Consider the following 17,684-nt stretch of genomic DNA (forward strand, 5'->3'; position numbering starts at 1 on the left):
CTAATGCTACGGGCAAAAAGGTCCTGCTGTCTGTCCTCTGTAAGCAGGTATATCTTCTTCCCAGTTTTACAGTCAAGACAGAGCATACAGACAGGACAGCAGTGCAGTGTTCCAACTTTTCGTTTCTGACCTATAATATGCATGTACCACTACACAGGGATCTATTTACAAGTAGGATAGGCTTGGAGGGATCAGCCCATGGGAGACGTACTTTTTAACAATATAGAAGCTCTCTAAGCCCTTCACATCAAGGATGCAGAAAGGTGCATTGTGTTTTTTTTTGGAACACTGTGCTCTACAAAGTACAGTATTGGGTGACTACACAAATTTAGCAAATAAATTAGGCATCGCTAGCATAGACACATTTGTTGTGTTGATGATGCTCTGGACAAAATGGTTCTGCTGTCTGTCTTCTGTAAAGGGGTATACCTTCTTCCCCATTTTACAGTTGAGGCAGAGCACACAGAGACAGGACAGCAATGCAGAGTTCCAACATTTTGTTTCCGACCTTAAGAAGGATCTACCTCTACACAGAGATCTATTTACAAGTAGAATAGGACTGGAGGGATCATTCTCTGGGAGACATATTTGCAAACAGTATAGAAGCTCCTTAAGGTCTTCACATCAAAGATTCAGAAAGGTACATATCTGCTGTAACAATTCTGTCATTTAGGAAATATCTGACATTCACTGCCACGCAGACAGGAAGGTAACAGAGATTCTGATTTAGAGCATTTAGAGATGAAGCTTAACAACTTTTAAATACATACTGTGAGAAGCTCACAGTGTGCAGTAGATTGAGAGTAAGCAATTACAATACAGGAAAGGAGCTGGTACAACTGTGCAAAACTGAGGGGAAGGCTGGAGTTCAGCTTTAAAACATTATTCTGCTTTTCAGTAAGACTGGAGCCCTCTAATACAGATATTTCACCAGAAGATTGTATACTTCACCAGGCTACATAAATGCCCCCTCCTCCTCTCTGGATGCATCCATAGGTCCTTGGTTACATATCATATAATGATTATTTTCTTTCATTACAAAGTATCTGTTGTTACAAGATTCACATTTACAAAGTTTCTTTATAATTAAGACACTGAAATGTATGCAATGCCCTATTTGACCCCTGTTTTATCGCAGCTCTACCAATGTGACAGTAATGAGCCCACTGATTAGTCACAAAGTTTAATGACATCGTCACATTCTCAATTATAAAGTATAATAACATTTTAATGAAATCTCGCTGGAGCGTAAAACGCAACTCTTACCTGAGAACCGTTATCGCTTGTGTTGACATATTGTTTCACTTGGTACTGCAGCCTGTGAGCTGAGGATTTCGGAGGAGACCACAGCACTTTTAATTTTCCCTGATCTGTGATCTTGAAAGTCAGGTCACTCGGGGGATCTGGTTTTACTGGGGGTGAGAAGAATGGTTTAAAGAGCCATTTCAAAAATACTCAATGCCCAAATGAAGCTTTAGGATACACTCCAGGTGCATCAAAACAGAAGGTGTTCATTGTTCTTTCTATCTAGAAAGCAGCCACAGCCTAAGTAGAAAGTGCTTTGCCTTGCCAGCATGCTGTAGAGTAGGACCCTTGCTCTCTGTGTGGAAGCAGTGATCTCTCTGTAGAGAAGAATGCAAAAAAGGCATCCCCACAGGGTGGTACTGTGGATACTAATACAGTAAAAGGGTGCCACATTTTAAATTATAGACAAAATTGTACAAATGGACTCTAGATGGACTTTTTAGGCACCACAACACACATGGCCATCTAAAAATATATATTTTTTAATACAAAAACATTAAAAAGACAAATGAGTGAAGATAAACAAAATCTACAGTTAAAAAAGTAAAAAAAAAATTTAGTTAAACAAATTAAAACATTTGTTACAGTTTGGCCTATGTATGGTTATGGTGATGTCTATGTGGTAGTTTTTCTAGCAAATAGTACTAGAACAATTTTTTTTTTTTACTTCACTCATTTGTCTTTTTAATATTTTTGTATAAATAAAATATTTATTTTTAGATGGCCATGTGTGTTGTGGTGCCTAAAAAACGTCCATCTATAGTCTATTTGTCCAATTTTGTCTCTCTGTAGAGGTCCAACATGCTCCCTGCTGGTTCAGACCAGTAGTTCTGCAATCAGCAAAACTCATGCTATCTGCTGATTGGAGAGTTCTGTCTCTGATTCAGCAGCAAACATGTTGGACATCTGCAGAGAGACTACTGCTTTCCCACCGAGAGCTGGGACTCTTTTCTGTGGCATGGTGGAAGGGGACGGGCTTTTCAATTAGGCTTTGGCTGACTAAAACAAAAACTGTAACTGTAAGCCCTTGTACACACGGTCATTCCGACAACCAAATCCATCAGATTTTGTCCAAAACTGGTGTTGCATACACACGGTTGGACAAAGTTGTCGGAAAATCTGATCGTTCAGAACGTGATGACGTTATTTCGTTATGACGGGACTACATTCAGGCTAGTAGCCAATAGCTTTGGTCTAGGAATTTGATCTGAGCATGCGTGGCACTTTGTCCGATCGGAATTCTCTACACACAATCGGACAAAGTCCGATCGGATCATGTTGTCGGAAAGTTTTATAGCCCAGCTCTAAAACTTTGCCTGTCAGATATTCTGACGAAAACAGTCCGATGGAGCCCACACACAGTCGGATTATCCGACAACATGGTCCGATCGGACATTTTCCATCGGAATGTCCAACCCGTGTGTAGAAGGGTTAAGACTTTGCACCTTTTTTGTTTTGCTGTACTTAGAATGTATTAAGCTGATGTAAACTGAAGATTTAATTGGGCTTTATCACTTAAAGTTCAAAACCATATAATCTAATAAAAAATCAAATATATAAACATGATAATAAATAGTAAATATATATACTGGATGGATAGATAGATGGATAGATAGATAGATAGATAGATAGATAGATAGATAGATAGATAGATAGATAGATAGATAGATAGATAGATAGATAGATAGGTAGGTAGATAGATAGATAGATAGATAGATAGATAGATAGATAGATAGATAGATAGATAGATAGATAGATAGATAGATAGATAGATAGATGAGTATACATTAGGAGCAATGATTGGCCATTTCTTCTTCCCGGCATGTCATAGCAATCAGGTTAGGGTTAGAAGATCTCTCTAATAAAGCCCCACCCAGATAGCAGTAAAACTTGAATATGGTTCTAACCTTTCCCCACCTTATCCCAAACTGGAAAGAACACTTTATCCCAAACTGGAAAGAAAACTTTAGGAATACAGATTTAAGCCATCTATCTCCATGATGGCCTTGCCTCCTCTCACATCCTGCAAGTCAGTATTGGCAAAGGAGACTGTCCATCAAAGCAGTGGACCAATGGCTAATAAGATATTGACCACAAGAGCTGGTGGAAAGCCCTTTACCAGTGAACTAAGTTCTGTAGCTCTCCGCAAAACAGGGGTTCCTCCAAAAATAAGGGTCACCCAGCTTGAGAGCTGAACAGTGAATATATAGTTGAGCCAGAAGGAGTGTCAAACACACACGTTGAGAACCTAGAAATGTAATTCTCAATTTTGTAATGGGGAAAAGACAACTGACAGTCAACATCGGAGGCCAAAGAAATCTTCATTCTTCAGGGCTGGTAAATCAGTATTAAGCGGGTGGAGGACTGTTCTGTCTGCAGGTCAGTAGTTTCTACACAAATGAGGAAGGGGGGCTCTCAAGTCTCCGAGCTGCTTATATAAGTTGTGTGCTGACTGGAAGAAGCTGAATATTGAGAATAATCTGGTTGGGGTGCTTCTCTCCCTGAGGCATTGGCTGACATTTTTCATCTTTTGGCCATTTGTGGAATCAACAAATTCCATTTCTGGACACTCAACACAAGTGTTTGGTGCTCTTTTTTTGTTCAGCTATATACAATAAGTATGTTTTAGATGTCCACAGGTGCCCTTTCAAACAAGGCAAGTTCAGACAACAAACTATAATGGGTAAAGGAAACAAAGAGTAAAGGCACCACTTAAGTAAAACTGTATGATTTTAATGAACAAGATGCATTAAAAGACTCACATGGAGGTATCTTTATAAAAACTTAGTGAGGTCCAGTGGAACGTCAATCTCCGTTATGGCTTTCTGTAGGGCCGCGTAGAGCAGAGCAGTCCACCAGGTGTCTTCCGGCTCTCAGACGGGAACCAGAACGAGGTCTGGAGCGCAGTCAGCGGGCCTATGAAGAGGGCTGGAATGCAGCGTATGGCGGGATGACGTCACGCCTTTATACAGATACCTTCATGTGAGTCTTTTAATGCATCTTGTTCATTAAAATCATACAGTTTTACTTAAGTTGCGCCTTTTCTCTTTTTTTACTTTTGCACGTTTTGGAATTTGCTTCAACTCCCTTTGCAAGGCTGCCCTGGGTGTAAAAGACTGTCATCTCACACTAGAGCAACAAAGGACTCTTGTATGGACTTACGTTTACGTTGTATGCCACAGTTTTGTGCCACTACCCCTTGTATTTTTATGAAATTATGATGGGTTCCTGGCTTTGGAGGTCAACAAATTGACAAAGTGGCCTTCTTCCTAGCTTCCTAGCTTCCGAAACCAAGACATAGTTGACACGAGTGGTTACATTTAGAGAACTCAAAGCTGAATTCTAGGTATGGTTTCCAACTTGGACCAATGTAAGTATGAATATTCCATACCTGTGGGTTCCCTCTGGAGGCTGGAAATCACTATAGTAGTCTCCACTACTACAGTGATCGCCACTGTCTTTGGGATCCGATGCTAAGTGACTAATTACAGGGTTTGGTCGCCCAGCACAGGTGCCAATCAGTGAGGGCTTTGCATTTTTCTCAATGAATGCAAGGCGCTCTTTTAATGGACAAGGTAGAGAGGTGGGCCATAACATTACAATCTCAACCTCATCCAATCAGAAAACTCCTTGTATCTATTGAGGAAAATGCAAGGAGCTCTGTGAATAGCCCCAATGCCGAGCAAATACCCTTCTATGCTCATTATGCAGAAGGGCAGCTTCTTGACATAGGACCCAGAAGACAGCCGCGATCACTGTAGTAGTGGTTACTGGAGTCCCTCATTAATGAATGCAATCGTTCTTGGTCTTTATGGTCTTACGTAGGCGTGAGGTCCTTATGCCAAAACTGTGATTACAGTGTATTATACAGATAAATGGAATGGTTGTTTTATTGGTCTCCAGGGCTGAGGAGTTATAGATAAATTCGTCCATGTGATAACTCATTAAATGAAATCCATTATTGGATCCAGAAGAGCGGCTGACCGAGAGGCTGGACGATCGGCAGACATCAGGCAATTAATGCTAATGACAATATTTATCAATGCCTCTTGATGCCCCGGTTGTAAACATTACATGGTGAGCAAAAGAATTTAAGTAAAGTCAATCTCAACAACACCGAGGGGAGAGGAGAAGTCATGACAATTTGATGTACTGCCGAAGGCTTTGTTCCCACTCATCCAAACCCATTACGTTCCTCTATGCTATGGTATGTGGGAGAATCATAAAATATGACAAAAAGCATATGCTGCAGACATAAAAATGCCTAATCATAATTAAATCTAACAATTCTACTGGACAGCAGCTCAAAGGGCTCTCTAAAGCATACCTGTTTTTTTTTTTTTTTTAAAGATGCATGTATTTCTTTAACCATATTTTTTTAAATAAGGGTTTTACTGTATTTTGGGCAGTTGATATTAAGCCCAGCCTCCCCAAGACACAAAAATGCATGTTTTTTTATATCTTTTACAGTGTCCTTAATCCTTTCCTAGGCAAATAAATGAAATACTCAGACCCTGTGCATGTTCAGACACACTGCAAGTCACTCTAGGAACCCTTGCATCATTCCTGTGCATGCGCAAGATCCTGCAAACTTCCTCCTGTGACTTCTATCTCATGCACCCCAAGAGGCAGTTTGCGGGGTCTCATGCGTGCACGCGGGGCCGTTTTTAAGGCAGGGCAAAGGGGGCATCTGCCCTGGGCCCTGTCATTGTTGTGGGGCCCAAAGCAGCTGCCTCAACTATCCCAGTTTAAATTCCCTTGTCCCTTGAAATTTTAGTCCTGTGCTGTGTCCTGATATCTCAGTGTGAAGTGCTGTTACTAATGTTGCCCAGCTCTGCCCTATTGTTGTGTACAGATGATTCACCTGCAGACCCTGTGTTTACATGTAAATAACCATCATTCATATGTAAATAGAGGCGGCATTATCAAGGAAATAGCTGCAGCCGGAGACATTGATATGTAAATAAAGGCGGCATTCCTATGTGTATCATGCTCTCCTGCAGTGAGGGGATGATGTGCTGTAATCTCTAACAACCAATCAGTGAGCAGTATTACTGTACAGTAATCTCTAGCAACCAATTAACAATCAGAAATCATGTGCTGTAACCTCTAACAACTAATCAGTGATCTGTAATGTGTTCTGTAACCTCTAGCAACCAGTCAGTAAGCAGTAATGATATGCTGTAACCTCTGGCAACCAATCACAATTGCTGCCTGATCTGATACAATAAACAGATTTTAAGTCTAGCTGCTATTTATTGTATGTCTCAGAGCAGGTGGAGAGTGAAATTGCATGGGGGGGCCCCAAGAAAATTTTTGCCCAGTGTCCAATTAATATTAAAGACAGCCCAGCTGCCAGTTTACTGGAGTTCAGCTTTAGTGCTTTATGCTGTATAAGATGACAAATCAGCAGCCTGGTTTTAAATCAGGTCATGCTGCACTTTTATAATGTTATTATTTTACATAACAGTTTTATTATTTTTTTATAATAGCTTTAGATAAATAGTATATCGTCTAGTCTTTTTTTTTACGTTTTATATGTTTTTATCTACATAATTATTTCCATTTGGTTACATTATCTTACTAATGATATTAGTTTATTCCAATTTTTCACAGCCCTGATGAAGGGGACATCTGTGTAAAACCTGAAACACGTTGGGTATTTTATTCATCTTCTTTGACTAATAAATTGCATTTTACATTTAGATCTATAAATGAGTTTGATGTCTTCTTTATTGTCTCTTTCACTGCCTAAGTGAGAGATACGTTTTGAAAACCAGATACAGATCTCTTCTGTAATGCCAGTTATGAATATATGATGTAGTCAATAGAAATGTCACTTACTAATAGTGGAAGCTTCCATGGACATCGGTGGGGAGAGCACAGCATTGGCAGAAGTGACAATCTCCATCCACAGGATATAGGAATCATCATTGTCTCTTCCAGGCTGTATGACACACTGACATGATTTATATCCCAGGCATCGGCAATCAGCAGCTTTTCTCTCTCCATCCGTTTTTTTCCTGAATAATGGTAAAGCGGAAAGTGTGAACATTCTATATGTACAGAGCACAATCCATCAAAATGATGTGCGATTAGGAGAACAGTTCAGCTGTAATTCACAGTTAATGGCGGATATGGAGTGGAGAACAACCCCATTACCAGCTGAGAGAGCTTAATAAATTCTGCCCCTGCTGTGAGCGCTGTCACTGAATCGGCAGGGACTCGTGCAGCAACATATGTCCTATACAGGTTACCATGTATCACATGAAACTTAACAAAAGCTGGGTGATGCTACATTTCAATGGGGCTTGTGTTGTTTAATTCTTTTTGGAACAACAAAGATTTCCCAAAATATGGAATTGTTCCAGAAGGTTGCGGGCGTGGAGGGGAGAACTTCCATTCCAATTCTAGGGGTTGGAACCAAATTGGGAGCAGGTACCTGCTAAAACTAAAACAAAAAAACATTCAAATGTGGGAGAGAAGTAGGGAAGAATGTTTTAAAGGGGAACTTCGCGCTAAAAGGGAATTTCCCTTTTAGCGTGAAGTTTTGCTTTATTGATGTGCATTTTATGAAAGCATGGTTGTCCCGGCCAGCCATTCTCAACCAGGGTTCCTTCAGAGATTGATAGGGGTTCTTAGAGCTGTGATTGATTTACCTCCCATTTGATGGTGCCCCCATAGTCCTGGCGACAATGCCACCTGGCTGAGCCAGCTGCATGACACCAATGATCTATCTGTAAGGGTGGCATTCTGACCATCACTGTAAGGGGGCAATCTTCCCACTGGCCACCAATGTAAAGGGGCATTCTTCCCAATGGCCACCAATATAAGGGGGCGATCTTCCCACTAGTCACCAATGTAAAGAGGTAATCTTCACACTGGCCACCAATGTAAGGGGGCAATCTTCCTACTGGCTACCAATATAAGGGGGCAATTTTCCCACTGGCCAACAATGTAATAGTGCAATCTTTCCACTGGCTACCAATGTAAAGAGGCAATCTTCTCACTGGCCAACAATGTAAAGGGGTAATCTTCCTACTGGCTACCAATGTAAAAGGGTAATCTTTCCATTGGCCATCAATGTAAGGGGACAATCGTCTCACTGGCAACCAATGTAAGGGGGCAATTTTCCCACTGGCCACCAATGTAAGGGGACAATCTTCCCAGTGGCCACCAATGTAAGGGTGCAATCTTTCCTCTGCCTACCAATGTAAAGAGGCAATCTTCCTACTGGCCACCAATGTAAGGGAACAATCTTCCTACTGGCTACCAATGTAAGGGGGCAATCTTCCCACTGGCCACCAATGTAAGGGGGCAATCTTCCCACTGGCCACCAATGTAAGGGGGCAATCTTCCCACTGACCACCAATGTAAGGGGGCAATCTTCCCACTGGCCACCAATGTAAGGGCGCAATCTTTCCACTGGCTACCAATGTAAAGAGGCAATCTTCTCACTGGCCACCAATGTAAAGGGGCAATCTTCCTACTGGCTACCAATGTAAAGGGATAATCTTTACATTGGCCATCAATGTAAGGGGACAATCTTCTCACTGGCAACCAATGTAAGGGGGCAATCTTCCCAGTGGCCACCAATGTAAGGGTGCAAGCTTTCCACCGGCTACCAATGTAAAGAGGCAATCTTCCTACTGGCTACCAATGTAAGGGGGCAATCTTCCCACTGACCACCAATGTAAGAGGGCAATCTTCCCACTGGCCACCAATGTAAGGGGGCAATCTTCCCACTGGCCACCAATGTAAGGGCACAATCTTTCCAGTGCCTACCAATGTAAAGAGGAAATCTTCTCACTGGCCACCAATGTAAGAGGGCAATCTTCCTACTGGCTACCAATGTAAAGAAGCAATCTTCTCACTGGCCACCAATGTAAGGGGGCAAACTTCCCACAGACACCCAATGAATTGGTTTTCACAGGAGTACTCTGAGACCTGAGAATCATTGTAGGGTTTAGTTTAGGGTAAAACGGTTGAGAAAAGTTGGTCTAGGCACTTTCAGGTTCATGGACCTTTTGAGCAGTTGACCATTTTATTTTAATGCAATAGAAGAGACCAATTAGCATTTTTACGGTGAAGTTCACTTTTAGCTGCGCTTTTGTAATAAGATAACTGTAGGACAGAGAGCGTTCTTGAGTGCTTGAAGAGCTTGTATATCATAATTGCTACTTTAATAGACAGCAATCTTTATTTCTCGGGGAGGGAAGCCTCTGCTTTGCTTCACATATGGTACAGGACTTTGCAAGAGAACACCAACTTCATTTTCCCGGAAAAGCACATTTGCTGGGATCTTGGCATTTTAAGTCTAAATAGTTTATGGCCCAGCACGTCATACGGACAATGGAGTGCTTTGAATCTTTCTCAATCCCCTGCAAAGGGACATGCTGTTCCTTTTGGCTCACCTCTCGGGTTTTTGTGTTCGAGCCACCGACATATTGAAACAATTCTACATAAAATTCCATGGAAAAAAAAAAAAAAGTTAAACTAAAACACAAACAGGGTTTCAAAAAGATTCAGGAATGGATGGGGGGGGGGGGGGGGGGGCTACTTGTTCAAAGCAACCAATCGGATGCTGCTTTCACCTTCTGACCTTAGCTAGAACAATGAGAACAAACAACATTTTTTTTTTTTATATTTGGAGACATATTTCAACTTCTTTAGGTTTTGGCATGGAATTGATCACAATTGATTGGCGTTTGCAATTATGAGCACTGAAGCCTGTTAGCTGAACTAAACGATTTTGTTATCGTGCGTGACTAAATGTGGTTCTCTGCTACAGCGTGGTTCAGCCAATTAATTGCAATCGTGTTACACCAAGGGCTGTGTCTACATAGCTGTTTGTCCAATGAAACTGCATTTAAATTCGTTTCGTGTGAATGCAGCAAACTCAATTGTTCCCAGTCTATCTTCTCTGCAAGTCAAATGAGCGAACACAAAAAATATTCCATTGTGGCCACTAGATGGAGCTAAAGTGCATATTTATTTCCTATGGTAGTCAGCGCCATCTAGTAGCCGGTATGTGGTATTTTTCACATTCACACATTTGAACTGCAGAGAATAAAGCCTGAGAGCATTTGATTTTGTCCCATTCGGACAGAACAAACGTGCATGCAGTTTCGGTGGACGTGCAGCTATGAAAATTTTTTTGTTATACCCAAAAGTGTCATTCACACAGATTAAAAAATCTGTTCACTACCAGTGTTTTCCACTGCAAGTTTGAGTTTCACTGTGACCCAAAAAGATAAAATTTAGGTGCCGCTCAGGTACTGAGATTAAGTCTAACTAGACCGCTGTGAGCGCAGGCAGGGACAGGGAGCTCGCCCTAGCTCCAAGCTGCAGCAATTTCAAAGGAAAAGGTCCATAAGCCGCATATCATAAATCAGCAAAATCCCAGCTTTCTGCAAGCTGCTACATGTTATTTTTACACCTTTCACAATTTCTTGCAGTTGTATTTGTGTAATGTTAATGTAAAATATTTTTTTGGGCAACACATTCACTTTTTGTGTGTGCTATTAATTCCTTATTTACATTTCTTTGTGTTTTTTAATATTGAATAGGACCATTGGCACAGCTTTCCAAATTTTCTTATATCATAAATCAGACCTAGGTTCATGAAGTGAGATGAATGGCAGCCTCAGCCTGGACTCCATCCAGGCCACGCCCCCAATGCGTTATCGCTCTGCCCCTTGGAACTTACCGTGTTGGGGGTGTGGCCTGGCTGGAGTCTGGGCTGAGGCTGCCATTCATCTCACTTCCTGCACATGGGTCTGCTTAATGATATGAGGCTTATGGATCTTTTCCTTTGATATTGCTTGAGTTTGACTGGTTAATAAAAATTAGCACAGACAGTCTTTATGATAGGGGCTTTGAGACCCTCTGTCATACCTACTAACTTTCTGAGCTAAGAAGGAGGGATACCTGTGGGGAGGTGCAGCGTGGTGCGGCGGCAGTGAGTCCAGTTGCAGAAACAGAACTGTACTGGACTCAGGGTTCAACAAAGCACAACTTCCTGGCACGAATACAAACCAACCGGGTACACTCACAGAATGTTGCAGTGAAGAGTATAACAGTAAGTAGCGGGTGCACCAACAGCATCTGTCTCGAGGGATGGAATGCGGCCTGGCTGGTCTGTGCCTAAATGGGGAGGCTTCCAGGAAGGATGGCGTGTCCCCAGGGTTGGTGCAAGAATTTTTGACACCCTAGGCAAAACCTCATACTGCCGCCCCCTTGGCTTCACCCCTGGCTCCTTTACCCTGCCCATGTAAACCCCTCCTTTTTAAAGGAAGTGCCCATCAATGCAGCCTTAACAGCACCCATCAAATGCAGCCTCACCAGTGCCCATCAAATGCAGCATATGAATGTTTGCTGGCTTCCATTCATTCGGGAGTCGGGACATGGACCCAGTCCTCCGCTGCTGACACTATGTGTGAACGGAGCGGCGGCAGCCTGCTGATGCTGAGACTTTGTTGCTTGCTGCTGAAAGAAGAGAGTAGGAACACCAGTGGTCGGGCGCCCTAGGCAGCAGGGCACCCCAGGCGGCTGCCTAGTTTGCCTAGTGGTAGCACCGCCCCTGCGTGTCCCTGCTCTTTACCTACACATCGGGAACCTCTTCCTGCAGCTAATACTGTTCCTGGCAGTCGGATGACATGTCCCTACACTACACACATGCAAAATGCATGCCAAGCCTGGGACCCAGGGTCTTAAATAGACTCCTGACCCAAGATGGCCACCAGATTCACATTGGGATGTTCGGATGGCTTCCCCAGTGACCCAGAAAACCATAGAGGAACCATGTTCCACTTGACTTTCCCTCCATCTGCAATGCTGCTGTGGTTGACTGCCACCTGCAGTGGAGAAAGTAGACTAACTTTACACCTTTTAGCCAAAGTATTTAGGTAATGGACACAACCCTGCCATGCCCCAAGTTACACAGACCATAAGGACTAATAATGGGAAAACCCACAATGGTTATTTCACCACTAGTTCTCCTTTATACTGACTTTTCGAAAAACAAATTCAATAGCTAGTAGTTGTCCCATTCAGCTGGCCTTGTTCTGTAATGTTGAAGACATTTCATAACTTAGCCAAACCCCTTCTCCAGTTCCAATGAACGTCAGGAACATACCCCAGTATTTATAGCCACACAGGAAGCACAAACACCTCAATCCAATCACCATGGAATGTGTCAAGGCAGATGTTGATTGTCCGGAACAAATTCAATAATTTAGAGGTTGATTTGCTTAGGGAACACTTTTGATAGTTAACTGAGTGCCTCCTAGCAGCGGTTGATAAGCCAATTTCCATGCCAGGGGGCCTACTGCAGATCATGGACCTAAGAATTTGAATTACCTCTACCTTTTAGCTTTATTTCCATATTGTGATCTCTATGGCCATAAGGTTGTGAACATATGTGTAGCCCAAAATCCATGTGAATCTCACAGTCCTTGAATCGTTCACTTGCATCTGTTCGGAGACTCTTTCTCTTACATGCCAGGATATTTAATCCTCCACACTGTGTCTGACACCTTCAGGGTCACAGAAATAATACCAGTACAATTGCCCCCATTGTTCTCAAGGCACCACAGGGGTATATAAATCCTTCACGCCATCCCAGGCATCATACTTGGCTCAACCATTACCAGAATGTACAGTAGGAAAATTTACTTTTCTGCTTTCTATACTAAATGGTAAAACAGCATTACAGGGTCCAAATAATGGTAAAGCATTAACATCTTGGTGTCACATTATTCTGCGAAGAGGAACATGGTCATCAGTGATCTAAGCCTGTGTCTTTAGCCTCAAGCTTCATTCACAGAGCTACTATACCTCATAACTGGAATAGACCCTAAACTGGATCCCGTTGAGGGGAAAGACACATGGGATTTCTTACCACCACCTGCTGGAGATCTCCATGGTTCTACTGTTTTCATACACCACTACATTAGCATCTTCACCACAAGTATGTGTACCCTGCCATGGGAAAGGAAACCAGCCCAAAGTGACTGAAACCAGGATGAAGCCTCACCCTAAAAGGGATACAAGCCCTCCATTACACATACATTTTTATAAAGGTCAACATCAGTCCAAAAAGAAGACAAATTAAGAAAGAGGGACAGAGGGATTTGGTTCAAAAAGATGGATAATCCCTCCAACTGATGTACAGTTGGAAGTTCTTTAGAAAGCCTGCTTTGCAGATTACAGTAGGCAGTAGCTGTCATCCATCAGGTCCTACAGAAAAAAAAATGCCAGTATATTTTTGAAGGTTCCTTACCGTGCATAGTACAGGTTAAGCTTAAGCCCCTCATTCATATCTGCCTCCTCCGTCATATATTGTATCTTGCAGGTTATATGGCTGCTGTTCTCCCTTCTCCAGAGAAGTAAGTTCCATGAGTGATCTGAGAAAGAGAAAATACATTATATACTACAAATTGGGGGAAAATTATTGCACTTCCCAAAACAACCAATTAACATTTGACTTCTATTGCTTGACACAAGCAATTTAATTGACTGGTATTTGTGTCCATGGTTTTCAAAAATTTTCTTCTTTTATTTGTATGTAGGCCTATTTATTTGTACATACATGAAGTACCTTTAAAGGCCAGTCCACAGTAGTTTGCTTACAGGTATAGCCTGGTGGGCTCAATTGGCCCCTGGCTTCTTAGATGTCTTGGATACTCCAACAATGAGATCTCTCTAGTAGAAATCCCAGCTCTGTTCCTGTTGATTTGGAAGATCTAGATGTTTCCACCCATCTTTGTGTGTTCCAGCTCCTCCTGTTATATTCTCCAAAATGTAAATTACATACAAATCCTTTGGTGATGGTGAGAGCTCCTCTCAGTGTGTAAATCCCCCAATGGATCTCACCAATAGAATCCCCAAATGACAGAAGCGTCAGTCAGGAGCTCTAACACTCCAATATCTACCAAACACTGAAATACCAGATTTGGGTGGACTGGCCAGTTCATAATAGTCAATTTACCCCTTCCTGCCCAGCCCTGGCATCTCTTTAAAAGACCCGTTTGGGTTTTTTTGTTTTTTTTCAAAATCATACTTATCTAAATGGATGCTGCATACATCCCCTTAAGCTCTAAGGCTGAGAAATGAGTAATCAGACACAGCATATTGCTCAGTTCTCAGAGCTCCGTGAGCAGAGAGCCAGTTTCCGTCAGTCACCTGTTCTCTGCTCTGCTACCCCAGGCTCACTGGAGAGCTGGGCTGTAGAGGGGGTGGGAGCCGCTGGCCCAGGCTCTCAGCGGCTCACTGAGAGGCTAAGCCAGGTGCCGGTCCAGGGTCATGGGCAGACTTTATTGAAGCAATCTTGCCCTGGCCTGGACCAATTCTGTAACATCAGCCGACAGCGGGCTTCAGAACCAACTTCACTTCTGTTAACCAACAGAAGTACAGCCAAAGGAGCTTTGGCTGTACTTCTCCTGTAGTGAAGGCTACCTTGTTTACTTGTACCTACAAGCAAGCCCAAAATAAGGCTTTCCTATAGGCACTGTAAGTATCTCCTAAACATGCACCGTTTAGGAGACATTTGCTATAGTAGCAACAGGTGACGTCACTGGCACATAAGCACTGCGCTCTCAATGGATGGCATGTGCGGACATCACCGTGGTTTCGGCCAGTCTAAATGCTGAAGCCCGCAAACCCGTAAAGAAGACTGGGAGAGGATTGAAGCCCCGTCAGTGGTGACAGAGCACAGCTGGAGGGCTTCATTCTAAAGTAAGTCTTTCATAATGTGCTAGTATGCGATGCATACTAGCACGTTATGCTATTATTTTGCAGGGCACAAGTGAATTTTTACACCTGGGGGGGGGGGGGGTGGGACAGTCTTTCTAATCATGTGGCCACCATGATTAGCTGAAAGATGAATTGGTTGCTGTGGCTTTCTGGACTTACTGAATAGTGTTAGCCCTTGTACACACGGTCGGACATTCTGACAACCAAATCCCTTGGATTTTGTCCGAAAGTGTTGCATACACACGGTCGGACAAAGTTGTCGGAAAATCCGATCGTTTATAACGTGGTGACGTTATTTCGTTACGATGGAACTACGTTCAGGCTAGTAGCCAATAGCTTTGGTCTAGGAATTTGATCTGAGCATGCGTGGCACTTTGTCCGATCGAAATTCTCTACAAATGATCGGACAAAGTCCGATCGTATCATGTTGTCAGAAAATTTTATAGCCCTGCTCTAAAACTTTGTTGGTCGGATATCCCAACGGAAACAGTCCGAAGGAGCCCACACACGGTCGGATTATCCGACAACACAGTCCGATCGGACATTTTCCGTCGGAATGTCCGACCGTGTGTACAAGGGTTGAGACATGTCTTGGTTACACAGTTAGCGAACAGGTGAATGAAGGATGCTACTACAACACACCTCCTAGATGTATGGCAAAAGGGAGGGCAGACAGAATTTGTGTCTTCCATTCCCTGTATTCATCATCAGTTGATGCATATTGATCGCTGGCTGTCCAAAGACACAATGTGCCATGAGCTGAAGTTTTCTTGCCGTCCTGACTGGTGCATTGGAATTTCCTGGATCTCAGGATGTCACTTCCCTCTAGAAGAGTGCTGAGATCCTGTGCTGGTCTTCCATTGGTAGGGGTGTCTGGAGGTTTATCGGTGAACAAAGACAGAAAAATGCTGGATGGGAGTATTTTGTACATCTCAGGTGACGCCATCGCTGCTATTAGGACACTTTCTGCAAAAGAAGAACAGAACACTGGCAAGATGGATAGGAACAAAAAGGTGGCTGCATTTCATTTTGAGTTTTTTTCCCCTTTATTCTCATCTGCCAGTAACACACTTCCTGTGATAGGGTGACAAAACTCACTGTACTATATCTGCAGAGGAGCAGCGTTGTCACCTTACCACAGGAAGTGTGCTAGAATGACATGTAAGTAGGGTGCCCAACTGGGAAGGTGCCCAGAAGAGATGCGACCCTATACTTCTCCTACTCATCAGAAACTTTTCCCTAACTCTAGTACTGACAATAAAAGATGGGGTACCTGTCCCTACCCTGTTCACTTCAGCCAAAACCCTGTGAGCCAGGGCCTTAAATAGGCTCTGGTTGAACCATGATGGCTGCTTGAGTCAAATGGGACAGCAGCATCCAATGGGATAGCTTCCCCAGTGACCCTAGGAACCATAGAGGAACCTAGTTCCTCCTGACTTCCTCTCTAAAAACATTGCCACTGCGGACAGTGCCCCCTGCTGTGGAGAAAGTAGACTGCACATGCCTACATTCAGAACATCTTCCTCTTTACTCAACTTCATAACATAAAGGAAATAAGGGAAGGTGTTCTGAATTCCTTGGAAATAGCTAGGAACAATGCACAACCAAAAACATAATTATATTTTATTGTGATTTTATGTGATAGACCAACATAAAGTGGCACATAATGGTGAAGTGGAAGGAAAAGTACAAAATGGTTTACAATTTTTTTTACAAATAAAAAGTGTGGTGTGCATTTGTTTTCATCCCCCGAGTCAATATTTTGTAGAACAAACTTTCACTGCAAATACAGCTGCAAGTCTTTTTGGGGATGTCTCTACCAGCTTTGCACATCTAGAGAGGGACATTTTTGCCCATTCTTCTTTACAAAATATCTCAAGTTCTGTCAGATTGGATGGAGAGCGTCTGTGAACAGCAATTTTCAAGTCTTGCCACAGATTCTCAATTGGATTTAGGTCTGGACTTTGAATGGGCCTTCATAAAACATGGATATGCTTTGATCTAAACCATTCCATTGTAGCTCTGGCTGTATGTTTAGGGCAGGGGTTGACAAATTTGCTTTGAATTTAGGAGCCAGTTAAAAAAGTTAGGAGCCAGTTTTTTTTTCAGCTCCCAGGGTAAGGCCACTCATTTTCACCCCCTATCCCTAACTCACAATGGAGAACCCAGTCAATAACTCCATTGAAACGCTGTTACATCAGGGGTATGGGCTGACCAGAAAGAGTAAGGCTGGCAACAGATGGAACTGGCTGGCACTGGCAGGTGGCACTGGTTGCCACTGGCAGGTGGCACTAGTTGCCACTGGCAGGTGACACTAGTTGGCACTGGCAGGTGACACTAGTTGGAACTGGCAGGTGACACTGGTTGGAACTGGCAGGTGACACTGGTTGGAACTGGCAGGTGGCCCTGGTTGGTGATGGCAGGTGGCCCTGGTTGGTGATGGCAGGTGGCCCTGGTTGGTGATGGCAGGTGGCCCTGGTTGGTGATGGCAGGTGGCCCTGGTTGGCGATGGCACTAGTTGTCACTGGCAGATGGCACTGATTGGCGGTGGCACTGGTTGGTGTTGGCAGGTGGCATTAGTTGGCGGTGGCACTGATTGGCGGTGGCACTGGCAGGTGGCACTG

General features: G+C 43.1%; 1 protein-coding gene across 2 annotated transcripts in view; it reads right to left on the reverse strand.

The window, feature by feature from the left end:
- LEPR (leptin receptor) overlaps positions 1–17,684 on the reverse strand; it is a 143,998-nt gene that overhangs the window by 56,295 nt on the left and 70,019 nt on the right. For both annotated transcript variants that reach the window (XM_077450538.1, XM_077450539.1), the window contains exons 3-6: positions 15,703–16,026; positions 13,589–13,712; positions 7,150–7,328; positions 1,267–1,412 (exon numbers count right to left, since the gene is read on the reverse strand). In XM_077450538.1, the coding sequence (XP_077306664.1) occupies positions 1,267–1,412; positions 7,150–7,328; positions 13,589–13,712; positions 15,703–16,026 (773 nt within the window). The remainder of the gene's footprint in view (positions 1–1,266; positions 1,413–7,149; positions 7,329–13,588; positions 13,713–15,702; positions 16,027–17,684) is intronic.

This window comes from Lithobates pipiens, unplaced genomic scaffold, assembly GCF_037356315.1.
Source record: "Lithobates pipiens isolate NorthernLeopardFrog02 unplaced genomic scaffold, aLitPip1_a1.2 Scaffold_23, whole genome shotgun sequence".
Classification (NCBI taxonomy): Eukaryota; Metazoa; Chordata; class Amphibia; order Anura; family Ranidae; genus Lithobates; species Lithobates pipiens.